General features: G+C 41.3%; 1 protein-coding gene across 1 annotated transcript; it reads right to left on the bottom strand.

Moving 5' to 3' along the window:
* Window positions 1-1,432: 1,432 nt before the first annotated feature.
* Window positions 1,433-9,451, bottom strand: LOC110192400 (interleukin-36 alpha-like). The gene is made up of 4 exons (XM_020963531.2): window positions 9,427-9,451; window positions 7,175-7,285; window positions 6,009-6,148; window positions 1,433-1,847 (listed from the first exon to the last, which is right to left on the bottom strand). Exons 1-4 carry the CDS (start codon window positions 9,449-9,451, stop codon window positions 1,635-1,637), a joined length of 489 nt encoding a protein of 162 aa, XP_020819190.1. The 3' UTR covers window positions 1,433-1,634.
* Window positions 9,452-17,592: the final 8,141 nt, after the last annotated feature.

Here is a 17,592-nt window from a genome sequence, read left to right on the forward strand (position 1 = left end):
CTCTCCAATGTTAAAGATGCAGAGAGCCAATCAAAGGAGGCTTACCCCCACCTTGTGGTAAGGGATGCAGCGGAGATGTAGTGGGCACCATGTTAGACGAGCTAGGCATGCCCAGAGAAACTCAGATCACATTAAAAAGAAAAGCGAGCTCTAAACAATAGATTCACAATTTCACGTACAGTCTTCTCCTTCTGCTCCATAATGTACAGTTATCCCTTCTACATCTTGACTTTCCCCACTGTGGTTTCAATATATCGCAGTCCAGTGTAAGAAATGAAATGAGAACTTGGGGGGAGTTTCGTGGCCGGGAAGACCAGCAGACAACATAGAAAAAGTTTTGAAACTCAGAAATGCATAAGATATGTGTATAGCATTGTATGATATCGGCATGTTTTATCTTTTAATACCAAATAATTCAAACTTCTCTGCTATGAAAGGAGAGCCAAAAAGTTTTATGTGGATTTTCCAGATGGCTGGGACATTGTGCCCCTAATCCCCACGATGCGGAAGAAATAACCATCTATGGGAATGCTCTTTTTTTTTTGGCACTTCATAAGTTGAGAAGAAAAATAAAATGATAAACATTGTCTTTTTTAAAATAAACAGCAAAGTAGCTAGATGAAAATATGGGGTGTCCCAGCCTTAAGCTACCATAGCTTAAAACTGTACTAAGACTTTTGGGACAGCCTGTCTGTACCACTGAGGGAGGGCTTTCCATATATCCTCAGCCTGTAACAGTCTTTTGTTCAGGGCTTCTTTTAGCCCTGCCCTATGACCAGATTTATTCCTTAGCCACCAGCATAAGACATAGCTCAGGGATCTTGTGAGGATCAAAATGACACTTGTTTTATTCTCTAATCTTGTTGATGATATGACTTTTTTTTTTAATCCACCATGTAACCATTTGGGGCTTATCTTAGTATGTGGTGTGAGAAGGTAGGTCCTAATTTGTGCAGACTGTTGTCCAGTTTTCCCAGAAATTTTTGTCATATGGTGAGTCTTCCTCCCCCCCCCCGCCCCGCCACTTGACTGGGATCTTTGGGTTTAGCAAAACTATGCTACTGTATTTGTTTGCCTCTCTTCTTTTTCTGTCTAATCTGCTCCACTGATAAACCACTGATCAGCCCTTTAGATTGTAAGCTTCTTGAGGGCAAGGACTGTCTTTTGCCCCTTTTTCTATCCCCAGTGTTTAGCATAATGCCGAGCACATAGTAGTTATTTCATAAGTATTTATTGGCTGATTATTAACCAGTGCCAAACTTTTAATGATTATCGCTTTGGGGTAAAATTTGAGTTTTGGTACTGATAAATTTCCCACTTTTTAAAAATTATTACTCTCAAGATTCTAGACCTTTTGTTCCTCCAAATAAACAGATACTTAAAATATTTTGAGAACTGGTTCAATTTAATTGGTTTCCTTTGTGATTCTCTATATTTTATTAATTAAATTATGAATTTTATTAATTAAAAACCATAATTCTTAGAAGGGTTATTTCATGTGCATCCATAAGCTTTGCCAGAATACCAGAGGACTCCATGACATTTAAAAAAAAAAAAAAGGAAAGAAAAGGTTGAGAGTCCCTACTTTACAGCAAGGTCAGGTTCTTTTGCTGCTGAGGTTGCCCATCCCAAACTCAGCTCATGGATGTTAAATAAAAGTCTGTATTATACTTTGTCCCTCTGTTTTGCGTCATTGTGACGGGTCGGTCTTTCTCGTTTGAGGTACAGATGAACCATCCAGGACATGCAGCTGACTCAAAGGTTGATGTGTTATTAGCCTGATTTTGGTAAAAGACAAAAGGTTTCTGTGCTTTCACTGAAGAGTACAGGGCCATTACGTTATTACCCTGTGGAACAGGAAGAAAAGACCTTTTAGAGATGACTTGGGAAGAGCGGGGGCAGGTAGGGACCAAACAGACCCATGGTTCAAAGACTCCTTGTAGTGAATGAAGAAAACAGAAGCAAAGAAAGAGATGTGGGGCAACCTTCTTTTTCAATTGCTAGTGCAGTGGGGGACTGGCTAGTAGCAGCTGGCTCCTGGGAATGGGCAGGTGAGGTGAGCCTGCTTCTGAGTATTCCTAAGAAGTAGAACAGAGAACATGTACAGTTATTCTGTAACTGTTTCCTGCCTTTTAGTTAACTGTTGATCCAGAAATGAGCATGCGTACAAAAGTCACTAACTGACCAAATCATGTGTCTCTTCTCACCCCCAAGCCATTTGAACGAAGTGGAGCTCCTCCCGACCTGGTTGCCTATATAGGAAATGTTTCCCCCAGTTCCTAGGCTCAGTCAGCATGCATTCCAAAAGAAATTCTTCACCAAACAGTGAATAGACAAGAAACAATTAGAGAACACTTGTGCATGTTCTGAAGTGGAAAACTGGTCCCCTGCATCCCTCCATAAGCATTTGTAGAGTTGTCTCAGCAGCCCGGTGGCACACTGGACAGAGTGCTAGGCCTGGAGTCAGGAAGACCTGAACCTCAGACACTTACTAGCTGTGTGACCCTGGGCAAGTTTGTTTGCCTCAGTTTCCTTATCTGCAAAATGAACTGGAGAAGGAAATGACAAACCACTCCAATATCTTTGCCAGTAAAACCACAAAAGGAGAAACAAAGAGTCAGACACAACTGAAAAATGACTGAATGTAAGAAGTTGTTTCACCAAATGTGTATGCTTCTAAGAACTGGCCAGTCACTTGCTGCACTCCCAAAAGTCTCCTCCTGGCCCTAGGACTCTGGCATGGGTTCCTCTAGGCAATGATTATGCAATGCACACACACACACATACACACACACACATACATACATACATACATATATATTATACATATGAAAATATATGTGTGTATGTATGTATATATGTGTGTGTATGTATGTATGTATGTGTGTATATGTGTATGTGTATATGTATATATATATATATATATATATATATATATATATAAATAATCTGTGGTGTGAGGCAGGGCAACACAAAGAGAACATGTATAATAAATGTGTAGCTAATGTAATCACAGGCCCATCTTCTGTCTAGTTGGGGAGTTCTGATGGACTGAAATTTTTAAATAATAGTTAACATTTATATAGCGCTTTAAGTTTTGCAAGCACTATTTATAGCAGCTCTTTTAATGGTGGAAAAGAGTTAGAAATTGAGTGGATGTCCATCAACTGGGGAATGACTGAACAAGTTGTGGTATATGATTGAGATGAAATATTATTGTGCTGTAAGAAATGACAAGCAGGGTGCTCTCAAAAAACATGGAAAGATTTACATGAACTGATACAAAGTGAAATGAGCCGAACCAGAACACTGTACACAGTAACAGCTATATTGTATGATGAACTGCTGTGAATGTCTTAGCTATTCTCAGCAATACATTGATCTAAGACAATTCTGAAGGACTTATGATGAAAGATGCTGTTCATCTCCAGAAAAAGAACTGGTGGAGCCTAAAAGCAGATCAAAGATACTTTTTAAACTTTTTTTTTTGGAGGGGAGAAAGGGTTGGTCTCTCTTTTTCTTTCATAGCATTACTTACATGGAAATGTGTTTTTCATGACCACACATACATAACCTGTGTCAAATTGCTTGCCTTCTCAATTGGAAAGGAAAGGGAGAGAGAAAGATAATTTGGAATTCAAAATCTGAAAAAAATGTTTAAAATTTTTACATGCAATTGGGGGGAAATAAAATATTAAATTTTAAAAGTGAAAAAAAGTTTTGCAAAGCATTTTATATATGTTAACTCATCTTATCCTCAAAGCAACCCTACTTACCTCATAGGTAAATTCTGTTTTTTTCCCATTTTACAGATGAAGAAACTGGCACAGAGAAGTTAGATGCCTTGCCCAGGATCACACAGCTAGTAAGTGTTTGAGTTCAGATTTGAACTCAGGTCTTTCTGACTTCAGACCTAAGGCTCTATCCTTTACACCACATAGCTCTCAGAAGAAAGACATTTGGAAGTGGGGAAGAAAGATGAAGATAGTAATCTTGTCTGTCCATCCCTCCCCCCTTAATTCCCAAGCATATTATTACTCAATAGATTCTTCAACATGTCCCAAGATCTCTGATTTCAGTGATAGGGGTACTTCCTCCACTCACACCTTAGTGACCTGAGGATAGTAGATGGTCTTCATGAGTGGCTATGTCCCTCACCTGGTCTCTCACCTGGTGATGAGCCTCTCTGAATTTAGTAAGCGTGATCTGAAAATGACAGACACTGAGTTTTCTGCCATATCCATACTCAGAGTCTTTCCATCTTAGAAGGACCTGTCATAATGTGAGCTTTGCTAACATAGCCTTTGTATATAAGGTCACCTTCACATCATGAAGAGACAAGGGACTCTATCTGATTATAGCCATTTATTATATCTAATATCTAATTAGATAGCTATCCATCCTTCCATCTGTCTATCTATAAATCTATCTATCCATTTATCTACTCATTCAACTATCTCTCCATCCATCCAATCATTCATCTGTCCATCCACCCATCCATCTATCCATCTGTCTATCTATCCATCCATCCATCTGTCCATTCATCTATCTACCTATTCATCTATCTTGCCATCATCCATCCATCCATCCATCCATCCATCCATCTATCCAATCCATCCATCTATCCATCTATCTATCTATCTATCTATCTATCTATCTATCTATCTATCTATCTATCTATTCATCTATCCATCATCCATCCAACCATCCATCCATCATATCTATCTATCTATCTATCCATCTATCTATCTATATCTATCTATCATCCATCCACCCATCTATTATCTATCTATCCATCCAACCACCCAGCTATTCATCTATCCATCCATCCATCTATCCATCTATCTATCTATCTATCTATCTATCTATCTATCTGTCTGTCTGTCTGTCTGTCTGTCTATCATCTTTCTCTCTCTGGAGTTAGAGAACCTGGGTTCAAATCCTGCCTCTGAAATCTTGTGTGAGTCACCACCTCTTAGTTTCCTCATCTGTGAAATGGGGAAAAGAATTTCACCTGCCTCACAAAGTTGTCGGGATGATCAGATGAGATAACCCAAGTAAAGTGCTCTGCGAACTTTAAAGCTCCGTACGTTCTAGCCATTACCAGATGAGATCTAAGCCAATATCTCCCAGACTCCAAGTGCAGCCTGCTGGCTACCATACCACATTGCCTTGCCCAGGGCTACATAGCCATAATGTGTCAGAGTCTAGGCTTGAATCCAGGCTGACTTGGCTCTGAGACAAGCTCCCTATCCTGTGCCCCACAATGCACTGGGATCCTATGAGGAAAGGGCAGCTAGGTGGCTCAGTGGATAGAGCACTGGGCCTGGAGTCAGGAGGACTTGAGTTCAAATCCAGCTTCAAACACTGCTTAGCTATGTGATCTTGAAGTCACTTAACTTTGCCTCAGTTTCCTAATCTGAAAAATGAGCTTGAAATGGCAAACCATTCCAGTGTCTTTGCCCCAAATGGAGTCACAAAGAGTTGGATATGATTGAAATGGCTCAATAACAACCTGTGGGGAAAAGTGGGGGGAAATGAATGGACAAAGATTGCTCAGGGAGATCTAAAGGAAAATACTAAAATAATGCCATGACTCTGGAGGCACTGAGACGAATGAATTTAAATATAAGTTATCATTAAGTATTCATCCATGTCATTGTTTGTATTTGTGTTCAATATTAAGGTTTTAATGAATATTAAGGTTTTAATGAACATTAAGGGGGAAAAAGTGAGGGAGGTCTGCTCTATATAGGCAGGTGCTTTGCTCTTGCCAAGTCTTTTCCTCTAAAAAGGAGGTGGGCTCCAGGGAGGGCTTAGCAGAGTCACCACCAGAAATGGCAGCAGCAGCAATGGTTTCTGCTGAGTTCAGATTTCCAGAACGTCATACACGAATGTGTTCACATGAGATACTAGAACACTAAAAGTAAAGATCGAGGATTTGGGGTTCATCCATGCCTTTGCTTTTGTCTATTAGGGAGAAGTGAATGTTTTTCCTAGTTGCTCACCTGCATTTTCAAGATGGGCTGCCCTCCACTTTCTTCACAGAACAAACAGAGTTCTTTGTTCTGTATTCCCAGATAAATAGCTGTTCCTTTGTCTGTCACAAGGTACTCTTTGTCTCTACATGGCATCGATTCCAAAAAGACTGGGGGACAGAGAGAGAGCAAATGGAGTAAGTCACGATATTTGTCACAATGGAATGAGTGCATAGACATGAGTCCAGGATCAGGGAGGGGAGGAAAGTAATGTGGATGCTGCTTTTGGGAAAGCCTTAAGCACAGGGGCAGGAGGGCTTCTCCAGAGCACCCTCTATCCCAAGGCTGGTGTCCTGAAAGGAGATGCTGGGTCTCTGTCTCTCTCAGTGAACACTCAGGTGAGGCCCAGACAGACCAATGGGTCACAAGGACCATGCTTCCCATGTTTCCTCCAAAATCATTAGGGTTTCTTTCTTGTAAGGTAGAAATTTTAGCTATCTTCTAAACTGAGAGTGGACATCTTTAACTGGATAGCCCATAGACATCTTTAAGTCAAAATGTTCAAAACTGAATCTACTCCCTTTCTCCCAAACCCTCCCCACTTCACAACTTCCTTGTCATAGAACTAGGAGGTGGGCTCTTAATCTTTTCTGTGTCCTGAATCCCTTGGGCAATCAGGTGAAGCCTATGGACCCCTTCTCAAAATCATGTTTTAAATGCATAAAATAAAATGTACAATATTATAAAAGGAAATTAATGATACTGAAATATAAATACCAATTTTTTTTAAAGTTCTTATACCCCAGGTTAAGAACTCCCATGGATAAAATGCTCTCCCTTCTCATCTCAGTCTCCAGGCTTTCCTGGTTTCTCCCAAGTCCCAGCTAAAATCTCACCTTCTGCAAGAGATCTTTCCCAACCCCCAACCCCCACCTGCTAATGCTTTCCCCTTGAAGAATATCTTCATATATTCTGTATGGACCTAGATAGTTACATGTTGTCTCTCCAATTAGCGTGTGAGTTCCTTGAAGGCAAGGACTGTGTTTTTGCCTTTGTTTGGCTCCCCAGTGCTTACTTAGTACGTCAATAAAGGCTAGTGTACTGAGACCACTATAGGAGCAGCCACACCCCAGGAGGCCATCTCAAGGCAGCCTCTAGTTGCTAGTTGAGTCAACTAGATTCAAGTGATGACTTACCAGGAGTCACGTGATCACTGTGTGGTGTTGCTATGAGAGTGTTATTCTTCAGGGCCAAAACTTGCTGGTTGAAATCTTGGATACGGAAAACATAGGGAATTCCTGATGACACTGGAGAATAAAATGAAAATTCCAGGAATCTAACTTTTAGGGATGAAGCTGGGGCTATGGAAGTATGCTCTGATTTCCTAAGGGATGGACAAGGCTTGTAATAAGGCAGAATAAAAACAAGGAATGGAAGGGAGAGAAGAAAAAAGTTTTTAAAAATTAAGCACCTTGGTTGACTCTCCATGAATGTTAAAACTCTCAAGAAAGTCAAAGACTCAAGGGTATCTTAGAAAAATCATTTGGAAACTATTTTAATGATATGTCATCTCTGTGACAGATTAGATTGGCCAGGCATCATCTGATCTAGTTAAGACGAAGCTAGTGATGGAACCAAATCAATCAGGCACAGAGAGACAATCATAGACTACAGCAGGGATAAGGAGAAGGCTTCAAACTTTCAGGTTCCTATATATAGGGCAAAAAAAAAAATCCAAATTTGCAAAATAAGTGTTAGATATATAACTGTAGTTCTGCTCAGCCCGGGTCCAGGTCACAGTGGAGGGGAAGAGACATCCTCTGACTTCTCCAGCACCTCTTTTCATCCCACGTCATCCCCATGCCTTTCCATGCTAGGCAGTGCATGGCCCGGCCCTCTGCACTCTCAATGCTACTACTTTGGGTTCTCCTCCCGGTGGGAGAAGGCAAAAGGATTTTTTCCCCTCACATCCCTTCTACTATACCCCAACAGCAATGTAATTTAAAGGACACATTATAATACACTATATAGGAATATATAATTGAGTAGCTGGGACAAGGTGGAAGATAAAACAAGATGAAAAAAAAAAACAACAGGAACACACAGCATGAATAGCTTAATCCTAGCCCTCACCATTAACTGATTCATTTAGACTTGATTTCTTTGCTCTTTCTGTTAACTCAGTTCTAGCTCCTTTTCTATGGGAAATTGATGATGATGATGATGATGATGATGATGATGATGATGATGATGATTTATATAGCATTTAGTGCCTGGCATCTAGTAAGTGATTAACACATGGTTGTTCACTTGACTTATCTCATCTGATCCTCACAACAGCCCTGCAAAGTAGGTGTTATTATTATGCCCATTTTATAGGTGAGAAAACTGAGAGAGTTTAAGTGACTTGTTCAGAGTCACACAGCCAGTAGTTATCTAAGGGAAGATTTGAACGTAGGTCTTCTGGACTCCAAGGCCAGCATTCTATCTACCACCAGGTGGATACCTGAGCAGGTAGCTATCCCTCAACTCTCAGGAATCTCTTTCTCTTTCCTTTCATTCTGGGTTCAGGAGTCCAGGTCTTAGCCAAGAACAAACTTCCCATAAATCAAAAATTCAAAAATACCTTTGACACCTTCTATGACCCCTGGGCTATGGATGAGGAAAGGGATTCCTTTCCCTCTTCATATTCACCTTTCCCCAAAAAAGTTCTTATTAAGAAGAAGCTGTTCCTTAACATGCCCCCAAGCCATCATTTTCTTGTGGGTTTTGACCTCATGCTGTCTCAGTCCTCTTCTGCACAGTCTCCATGCTCTGGTACTTGGGGGCTATACATAGTCATGCCCTAGCTGTGTCTCTCTTCTGTCTTCCTAAAACAAAGTCCACTAGTCAGGTCTTTTGGGTTACTTCCACCTTTGACTTTGAAGTCACTTCCACCTATAACTACATGGGCTATAAATAGTCTAGCTCTGGGTCAGCAGGCTTTTTTTCAGCCTGAGTGTCCATGTTTGGGGTCAATGGATTAAGTAGTGAGCCTGGAGTCAGGATGACCTGAATTCCAATCCTGCCTCATACACTTCTTAGCTGAGTAACCCTGATCTTACTTATACTCTCTCAGCCTCAGTTACCTCATCAATAAAATGAGGATAATAATAGAATATCCCCTCCCTTCCACTGTGAGGATCAAGTGAGATAATCCATGTAAAACATTTCTCAAACCTTAGTGTACTTTTTACTACTATAAAATACTTCTCTCCATGGACTAACTGAATCTCTCACTCTGAACCTGACACTCTCATGGCTCTACCCTGGCTCCCCATTCATTGGCCAAGCCGAGTTGACAGATGTAGCCTAGGACCAAAGGAAACTAGGCTATTTTCCTTGTATTTAACTGCTGCTCTTATCGCTTTCTGATATCGGGTGGCGATTCACTGGCCCAGCTACTTACATAGGTGGTCATCTTTTGTGTCCATGGTTGGGTCTTCTCAACACCTGTAGAGACAGGATAGAAGTCATGTCAATAGTGTATATTCATTCATTCACTGAACATGAATTTAAATGCTACTATATGACAACCACTAGGAATGTAGAGACAAAAAAAGAAAAAAAATGCACCTGCCTTCAAGGAGATTATCATCTACTGAGTTTATACAACATATGAACAGATAAGTAATATAAAAATATATGCCACAATCATAATAATAACTAGCATTTATTTATACAGTGCTTTAAGTTTGCAAAATGCTTTATAAATATTATCTCTTTTGTTTCTTATAACAATACTGGGAAGTGAGTGCTACTATTATTATTCCATTTTGCATATGGGAAAACTGAGGCAAACAGAGTTTAAGTGACTTGCCAGTTAAGTGTGTGAGGCTGAATCTGAACTCTGGTCTTCCTGACTCCACAGCCAACAGTCTCTCCATTGTATCATTTAGTTGCCTCTGACATAAGTCTAAATGGTACCTATATACTCTGAACCCAAAGGCTCCAGGGAATATCATTTAAACCAATGTGCCTCAGCTTGACTCTGCTCCCACCCCTAGGGCACAGGGAAGGGGTCAGGGACCTCCTGGGGATCCAGAGAATCTCACAGCCAAGAACTGCATCGGAGCCCTAGATTCTGACTGACCAACTTCCACTAGAACCCACAGTCATCATGGATGACTGAAGTACAGCAATATGAGGAGTTTCCCCCACAGGGTAGGTCTGAGGAAGAGGGTACCTGTGTGACACCCTTGTCCTTGTGGCCCCGGGTCCGAGCTGTTGTTCTGGGAGGTCTCAAACTCTCTTCTGCAATTCTCTGCCTTTTAAATAGACACAGTGGGAGCCTCAGTACTTCCACAGCAATGTCTCCACAGGCTGAAGTCACCAAGAAATAGCTCTTTCTGAGGGTGGAGTTTCTTGGGTGGGGAGCTGCCCTAGTAGCAGCATCAAGGTGGGTCAGTCAGGACACCCCAGGGGACAAGCCACATTTGAGCCACCAGGAAATGTACAGAGTGACATCAGATGAGTTTCCCAAAAGGAACAGACTTTCTGGTTTTCATGAGATCGTAGATTTAGAGCTGGAAGTATCCTTTATTAAAAGATGGGAGGGGCCTTCAAGGTCATTAAGTCCACCCCTCCCATTCCATTTTACAGATGAGGTAAACAGAAGTTAAGTGACTTGCCCAAGGTCATACAGCTAGTTCGTATCTGAGGCTGGGTTTGAACTCATCTTCCAGACTCAGGTCCAGCACTTTATCTGCTGCTCCTGAGTCTGAATCTACCTCCAGAATTGTGGATTTAGTATGGCATCCAGAGATGTAAAGTTTAGAGAATGAGCCAACCATCTTCCAGGGACAGTATGTCCTGAGGGTCCTGAACTTTACCTGGCAGATTCTATCATAGTTCAGTTAGAGTACAGAGCTTGGACCCCTAGGAACCCACTTCAATATTTCTAGAATACCTGATTTCTTCATCATGAGTTACCTTGAAGGAGAAAGGGGGTTCTGTGGACAAGAGTCCCACCTCAGACACTTACTAGCTGTGTGACCCTGGACAAGTCACTTACCCTTGGTTTGCCTCAGTTTCCTCATTTGTAAAATAAACTAGAGAAGGAAATGGCAAACCACTCCAGTACTTCTGCCGAGAAAACCCCAAAGGGGGTCAAGAAGAGTAGGACATCACTGAAATGACTGAACAATAACAACAAATGACCTGCCATAGGTGTATGTGTGCATCAGCCCTAGCTCTATGGATGCTTATGTGCCCTGGTCTGATGAAGGCTCTATATTAGGCCATCACCCCTTGATGGTATCAGAACTGCTGAACATCTTTGCTAATCCTCTCCCACTTCCCTCCAGCTTCCTTGGATGAGGCTGCCTTCTCTTTACCAAGACTGGTCCCTTTCAGAGCTTCCTTGATCTCATTTTCCAATGACTGCTTTGGGAACTGTTTGCCCTGTTGCTCATTCATGCTCTCTCATTTCCAACCTCTCCCAATGTATTCATTCCTTACCTGCTTGCTACAAACATTTTCTAGTGCCACCCATCCTTTAAAAAAAAAATTGCCCTTCCATTGAGTTTGTAATACATGCAAATTGTCATCCAATGTCTCCTACTCCTTTCATTGCTATACCCCAGAAAACTTTAAACGCTGAATAGAAGGACAATTCTATGTGAGTGGGTGACACCTGCTCACCCTCCCATTCTAGGGTTACCATTCAATCTATGATTGTTTCTGGGGAAGCATGGAAGGTGAGTCGTTTTGTCACAGTCATAGCCAGAAAGGGCTTTTGGGAGCCTGTCTTGAATCTGGCTGTGTCTGGGCTGAAACTCTTTCTAGGATGCCAGCCATACCTGTACATGCATGTCGGAGTTTAATGTCAAAGGATTTCACTAGAAATTCCTCTGGAAGGGGCCTGGGAATCCTCCTGTTTTGTAGGAAGAGAGGCTGGCCTGATGACATTCATATCATCCCATGTGGCCAGAGCCACGTCACTGGGCATGGCTGTGGGTGTTCATGCCTACTTTGTGTAATGTGTCTCTCCCTCAAACACTCATTGATTGTATATGTGCCTGTGATGTTCCATAGTGATTTATTAGGCATATGGTCAATCCCCAAGTCATAGGCACCAGCCTTGTGAATGTTAGCACACCCTAATGGCCAGTTCCAGCTTCTTCCTCTTACTGCTTACCTTGAGGTTACATCGCCTGTCAAATCTCCATCCCTCCTGCCAGTTCCAAGCAGCAAATAGCCTTCTTCCAGAAAGACTGAATTAACTTGTCATACTCCCCAGACCAGAAAAGCAAAGACTACGATTTATAATGAACTTTGTATCTCTCCCAGGGCCCAGTAATCTCTCCTGCACACAGCAAACACTTATAAAGGTCTATTGAATAGAACTGAATTGAACTGGCATCAATTCCCTCTTCCCTACCATTTTTTTTCCTCCGCAGGGGCATGAATCTCTTTTCCTCCAGCTTTCAAGATTTATCTAATTTTACCATAGTCATATGCACACACATGCATTCATTAACTTTCCTCTGTCCTCTCTTTCTTCCAAGTTTTCTCAAGTGGATAACTAGTCTCCTCAATTTGGATATTCCCTGCCATGATACAGATCACAACTCATCCATGTTTTCCCATCCTGACTTTTGCCCACCTATTTACATAAGTTTGCCACAAGGGGTTCACGCAACATGCCAAAGGCCTTCCTTGCTTTCCCCTGATATTTTTGAGGAGACCAGTGGAGCATTCTGGCTTCCCAGCTGTCATCCTCACCATGTCCTCACCATGCAACCAACCCCTCTTCTCTTCCTAGCATACTTTTCCCAGATGACAGTTTTCATTCCTTTCTTCCTTGGAGTTCTTCATTGGTTACACGTCGCATCCTGCTCACATTCACCATTTGCCTCTGCATCCGCCTTCATATGATATTAATTTTCAGTTTTTCAGAGAAATTACAACTCTTTCCCAAAGACAATGCAATCCAATCCAATCCAAGAAGCACTTAATGTTAGTCAGTGTAGCCAGACTAAATGCATTTAGAGAGGCCAGCCCAGCATGCATGTCCAGAACTACTCCGGAAGGACAAGGTGACTGTTCTGCCCTTTGTGATTGATAGACTTCCAGATTTCTCTCAACTATGTGCTGGCCTAGAGGTGAAGGGACTTTAAAATAGGGTGATAGGCTCTGAATGGTCCCTTAGTCATTCTCCCCACCTCACAATAGCAGAAAGCGAACAGGGCCATAAACCTGATTTAAAAAAAAAAAAGAGGTTTTTGGTTAGCCACCCTTTTGCCTTTGGTTTCCCAGGTGACAAGATGTGATATCAAGAAGGTACGAAGAAAGATGACTCTTCTCTTTCCTGACATAATAATGTCAGGGGCTCCCTAGGTTGAGTATGGATTCAATTAGCCTGACTTTCACCAATGGCCCTGGCTAAACTTTGCCTCATTCATGTGTTTCTTTCCTTTAGCACCAATCTTGTGAGTACCAAAAGGTCCTGAAAGACCCCTGAGTGCCATTAAGAAACAGAAGCATGTACCAGTGAGAATGTGGCTGTATCTTGGGAATGGGCTGGTGTCAGCATGGGAAACAGAGAGAGGCCACCAGAAAGATCTTGCTTAACATTTCATCAGACTGTACTCAGTGAAGGTGACATGTAAAATGGTTAATTAGAAATCTTGCAAAAAAAAAGATATCCAAATAAGGCTTGAACATTAGGCTCCCAATGATTGTACTAATAGTACTAAGTTAATATTTTGTGATTCCTTGTGCTTGTCCTTTTTCTATGTGGGAATAAACCTGATCAATACTTCATTTGTTCATTGACTACCTTTTTAACTTTGCTCTCTTTTGCTCAGATGTGCTTTAAATGTAAGAAAGAAAAGAAAAAGAAAGTCCATTTAAGAAGCCATCTGTGTAAAAAATAAGACCCAAATTTAGAATGCAAAGCTTAGTAATATTCAGGGGCAACACAACACAATGGAAATAACCCTGTATTTGCTGTCAGAAGACCTAGTTTGTAATAATAATAATAATAATTAATATAATAATAATAAATAATATAATAATAAATATCATTATTATAACAATAACCATCATTTATATTGCACTTACTATGTATAATTATGACCTCATTTGATCCTTACAACAGCCCTGCGAGGTGGATGTTATTATTATTCTCATTTTACAAATGAGGAAATTGAGGAAATAGAGGTTAAGCAACGTGCTCAGCGTCACACAGCTGGGAAGTATATGAGTATAGATTTGAACTCAGGTCTTCCTGACTCCAAGCCAGGCACTTTATCCATTGCACCACCTGGCTGTCCAGCCCTGATTTTGCTACTTACCACCTGTGGCCTTGTTCAAAGTGTTTACTTTCTTTTGGCTTCAATTTCCTCATCTATAAAATAAGGGGGTGGAACTGGATGACTTTTACAAGCTCTTTTTCTGATAACACCTATAAAGCCCATTCAAAGTGAACTAGATACTGATTGGGAGAGGGGAACCATTAGACATTTGCCAATAGAGTCCCTGAATGAGAAGAAGAAAGTCATGTAATAGAATACCCAAATGTTAAATCAGGAAATTGGTATCAATAGGAATTTAAGATGAGAAAGGTACCACTTGTCCATACCTATTTTAAATCTCAGTCTACACTGTACCTTTCCTTTGTAATGAGTCAACAATCCATCTAACACATATATGCTTTAGGAGCTTAGATTTAGAGATGGAAGGAACCTCAGAGACCCTCTATTCCATCCTCTTTATTTTACAGATTAGGCAACTGAGGCCTGAGAATTTAAAGGTCTTACCCACAGGTAAGAATTCCACAACTACTGGGGATATAAAGATGAACGAATAAAGTAGCCATTGGTTTCAAGGAACTTACATAATTTTGAGGGCATACAAGCACTCTGATAATTCAGCGCCTGATGCTCAAAAGGAATTTTAAGAGGAAGAGAAGAATCAATCCTTCAGAAGAAGGAGTAGATAAAGATAAGAGTCATGGATCTAGAGCCAGCAGGGAGATCAGAGGTCATCTACCTCAACTTCCTCATTTCTTGGATGAGAAAATGGAGGCCCGGAGAAATAAAGTCATTCATCTATGGTCACACAAGTAGTATGTATGAGAGATGAAATCGGAACCCAGGTCCTGTGACTCCAGCACCTGAGTTGTGATTTGAAGGAAGCAAGGGACGCCAAGAAATAGAGGTAAAGATAGAATGTGTTCCAGTGTGTGATGAGATACAAGAAACTGAATGACACTGATGAATAATTAGTAACTCATATTTGCTCTGTTGTACAGGTCATTCCAGAAGTCAGTGATAGCTTAATACTGCACTAAGACTTTTGGGACACCCTGTATCATTAAAGGGCTTTGGGAGGAGGGGAAGGTAGCAAGCTGAAAGTCAAAAGACTATGAGCCCTCTCAGTCATCCACATCTGGAGAAAGCATTACTAATTGGGCAAAGCAGCACTGAGTTACAGCTTGGAAGTTGTGCAGAAAGCATGTAGATAAGCTATTCATATAAACACTGTATATAAAGGAAGATTGAGAATCAAGTGGTGTTCTGGGATTTGTAGTTCCCAGGGACACAGCCTTCTGGACTATTTTCATCTTTGAGCCAGAAGAAAAATTTGAGCCAGGGCTTGAGAGTTTGAAAACAGACCCATGTGTAGTCTGAGAGAGAGCACACTGAGAGGAAGGAATGAATAGACAGCGTCACCAGCCCCACTTGCTTGAGACTTAACCATCCAAACTGGAAACCCTTTAGTGGCATGCTGCAATGGTGGACAGAAACTGAAAAGAAAATGGGAAACTAAGGGTGGAGCTGGGGCAGAAGAAAGGGAAATTGAGATTGACTATCCAATATTCACAGGCAACTTAGGACAGATACCTCAGGTTGAAGCTTTCAGTTATACACCCCCCCCAAAAGTCTTCTCCTTCTCAGATTTCCCCTTCCTATGCCTGTCCAGTTACAGACACTACAATATACTCTCCCCACTTCTTTTACCTGAATATTGCCCATATGTTGATGTTGCCTCAAAAATAGAGAGGCAAAGGGTTAATTAAGTATACAAAAAATTAAATTGGGACAGAGAGCCAAACCTCCATCTCAGTGGAATTTTCTTAACTGGGAGCTCAGAACTATTTTGAGGGTACTACTAAATTTTCATCTGATATAAATTCCATAAAACGTAAGAGAGAATCACATGGACCCAAGGGCTATCATGTCATAGGATAAGAAGGTAGTTAATTGTTATCAAAAAGTGTGTCTGATCAAATGTCCAAAGAGAAGGGGATAGGTAGGAAGGGTAGACTAGCAATAGGCAATAAGCATTTATTAAACACTTATTATGTGCCAGGCACTGTGCTATTGAGGATACAAATAAAAGCAAAAAGACAATCCCTGCCCTCAAAAAGCTTACATTCTAATTGGTGAAAAACAACACATAACAGCAAATAGAAGTAAGGAAGTGGAAAGGATGACCAAAGGAAGATGACTAAAGCATGGTTGCCCTGAGTCCATTTCCAAAATGGAGACACACCCCACTCCCAGAAAGAACTCATCAATGGGAGAAGGGATCCAGCATGGTGAAAGGGTGATGCTGGGTAAGAAAGCCTCAGGCACTGAGAAAAATTCCATGGTGAGATGGCAGTTCAATTATGGCAGAGGTATCTGGGAGCCTTAGAAGCACAGAAGGAGGAAATGAATCATGGCCAACCTAGATCCATCCCCAAAATGACAGTCCCTGGAAGGACAATGATCAAAGAAAAGATTGCATCCTAAACCACCCCAAACCATGACACAGGCAAGGCCTGGGAAGGATTCACCTGTGCCCCTATTCAACAGCATAGAGGGACTAGAAAGGAGCAAGTAATGGTCAACCAACTCCATTTTCCACGGTGACTCCCAAAAGTGTTAGGAACAGAATAGTCATATCAGGAAGAATCTGTCAATTATCAAATCCAACTTCCCATCAATAGAGGAATTCTATCTCTAAGTTCTCTAAAAGATAAGAATTTGGCCTCCTTTGGAACACTTCCATATTGAACTATATTGTACTAAAGTAAGTGTTGAGTAGCCCAGTTACCAGGCAGATCATTTTATACTACTCGGAAATTCTACTCTATTTGCCGCCTTAAAATGAAATCTTGGCAACAGGTAGGCTGTCAGACTGAACTGGCCTCAGTTCAGTTCATTAGAACAAAGACACCTTCGATTTCCTTTTCCACAAGCTGGCCTTTTGAATATCTGAAGGTAGCTATTCTAGCCTTCACTTAGCCTCTCAAGGCTAAACATCCCCAGATTCCTCAACTTTTCCTCACAGGACTAGCTTCTCAAGCTTCTTGATGTCTTAGTCACCATCCTCTGCACTCATTTCAATGAGTTGTCCCACTTAAAATGTGGCATTCAGAACCAAATGCAGGATGACAGAAACTCCTAGTTGAAAGGGCAGCCCCAGTTGTTGAGTGGTGGCTGGCTCTGATTTATCTTTCCTGTGCTTGCTCTCCCGATACCAGACCATAGCTATCGTGTCTTTTGTGACACTCCATTCTCACACAAGTTTTCTTTCCTTCAGGCTAAACAGCCCCAATTTTTCAACCAATCTTTGTGTG

This window comes from Phascolarctos cinereus, unplaced genomic scaffold (assembly GCF_003287225.1).
Source record: "Phascolarctos cinereus isolate Bilbo 61053 unplaced genomic scaffold, phaCin_HiC Scaffold_2;HRSCAF=192, whole genome shotgun sequence".
In the NCBI taxonomy this organism is placed as follows: Eukaryota; Metazoa; Chordata; class Mammalia; order Diprotodontia; family Phascolarctidae; genus Phascolarctos; species Phascolarctos cinereus.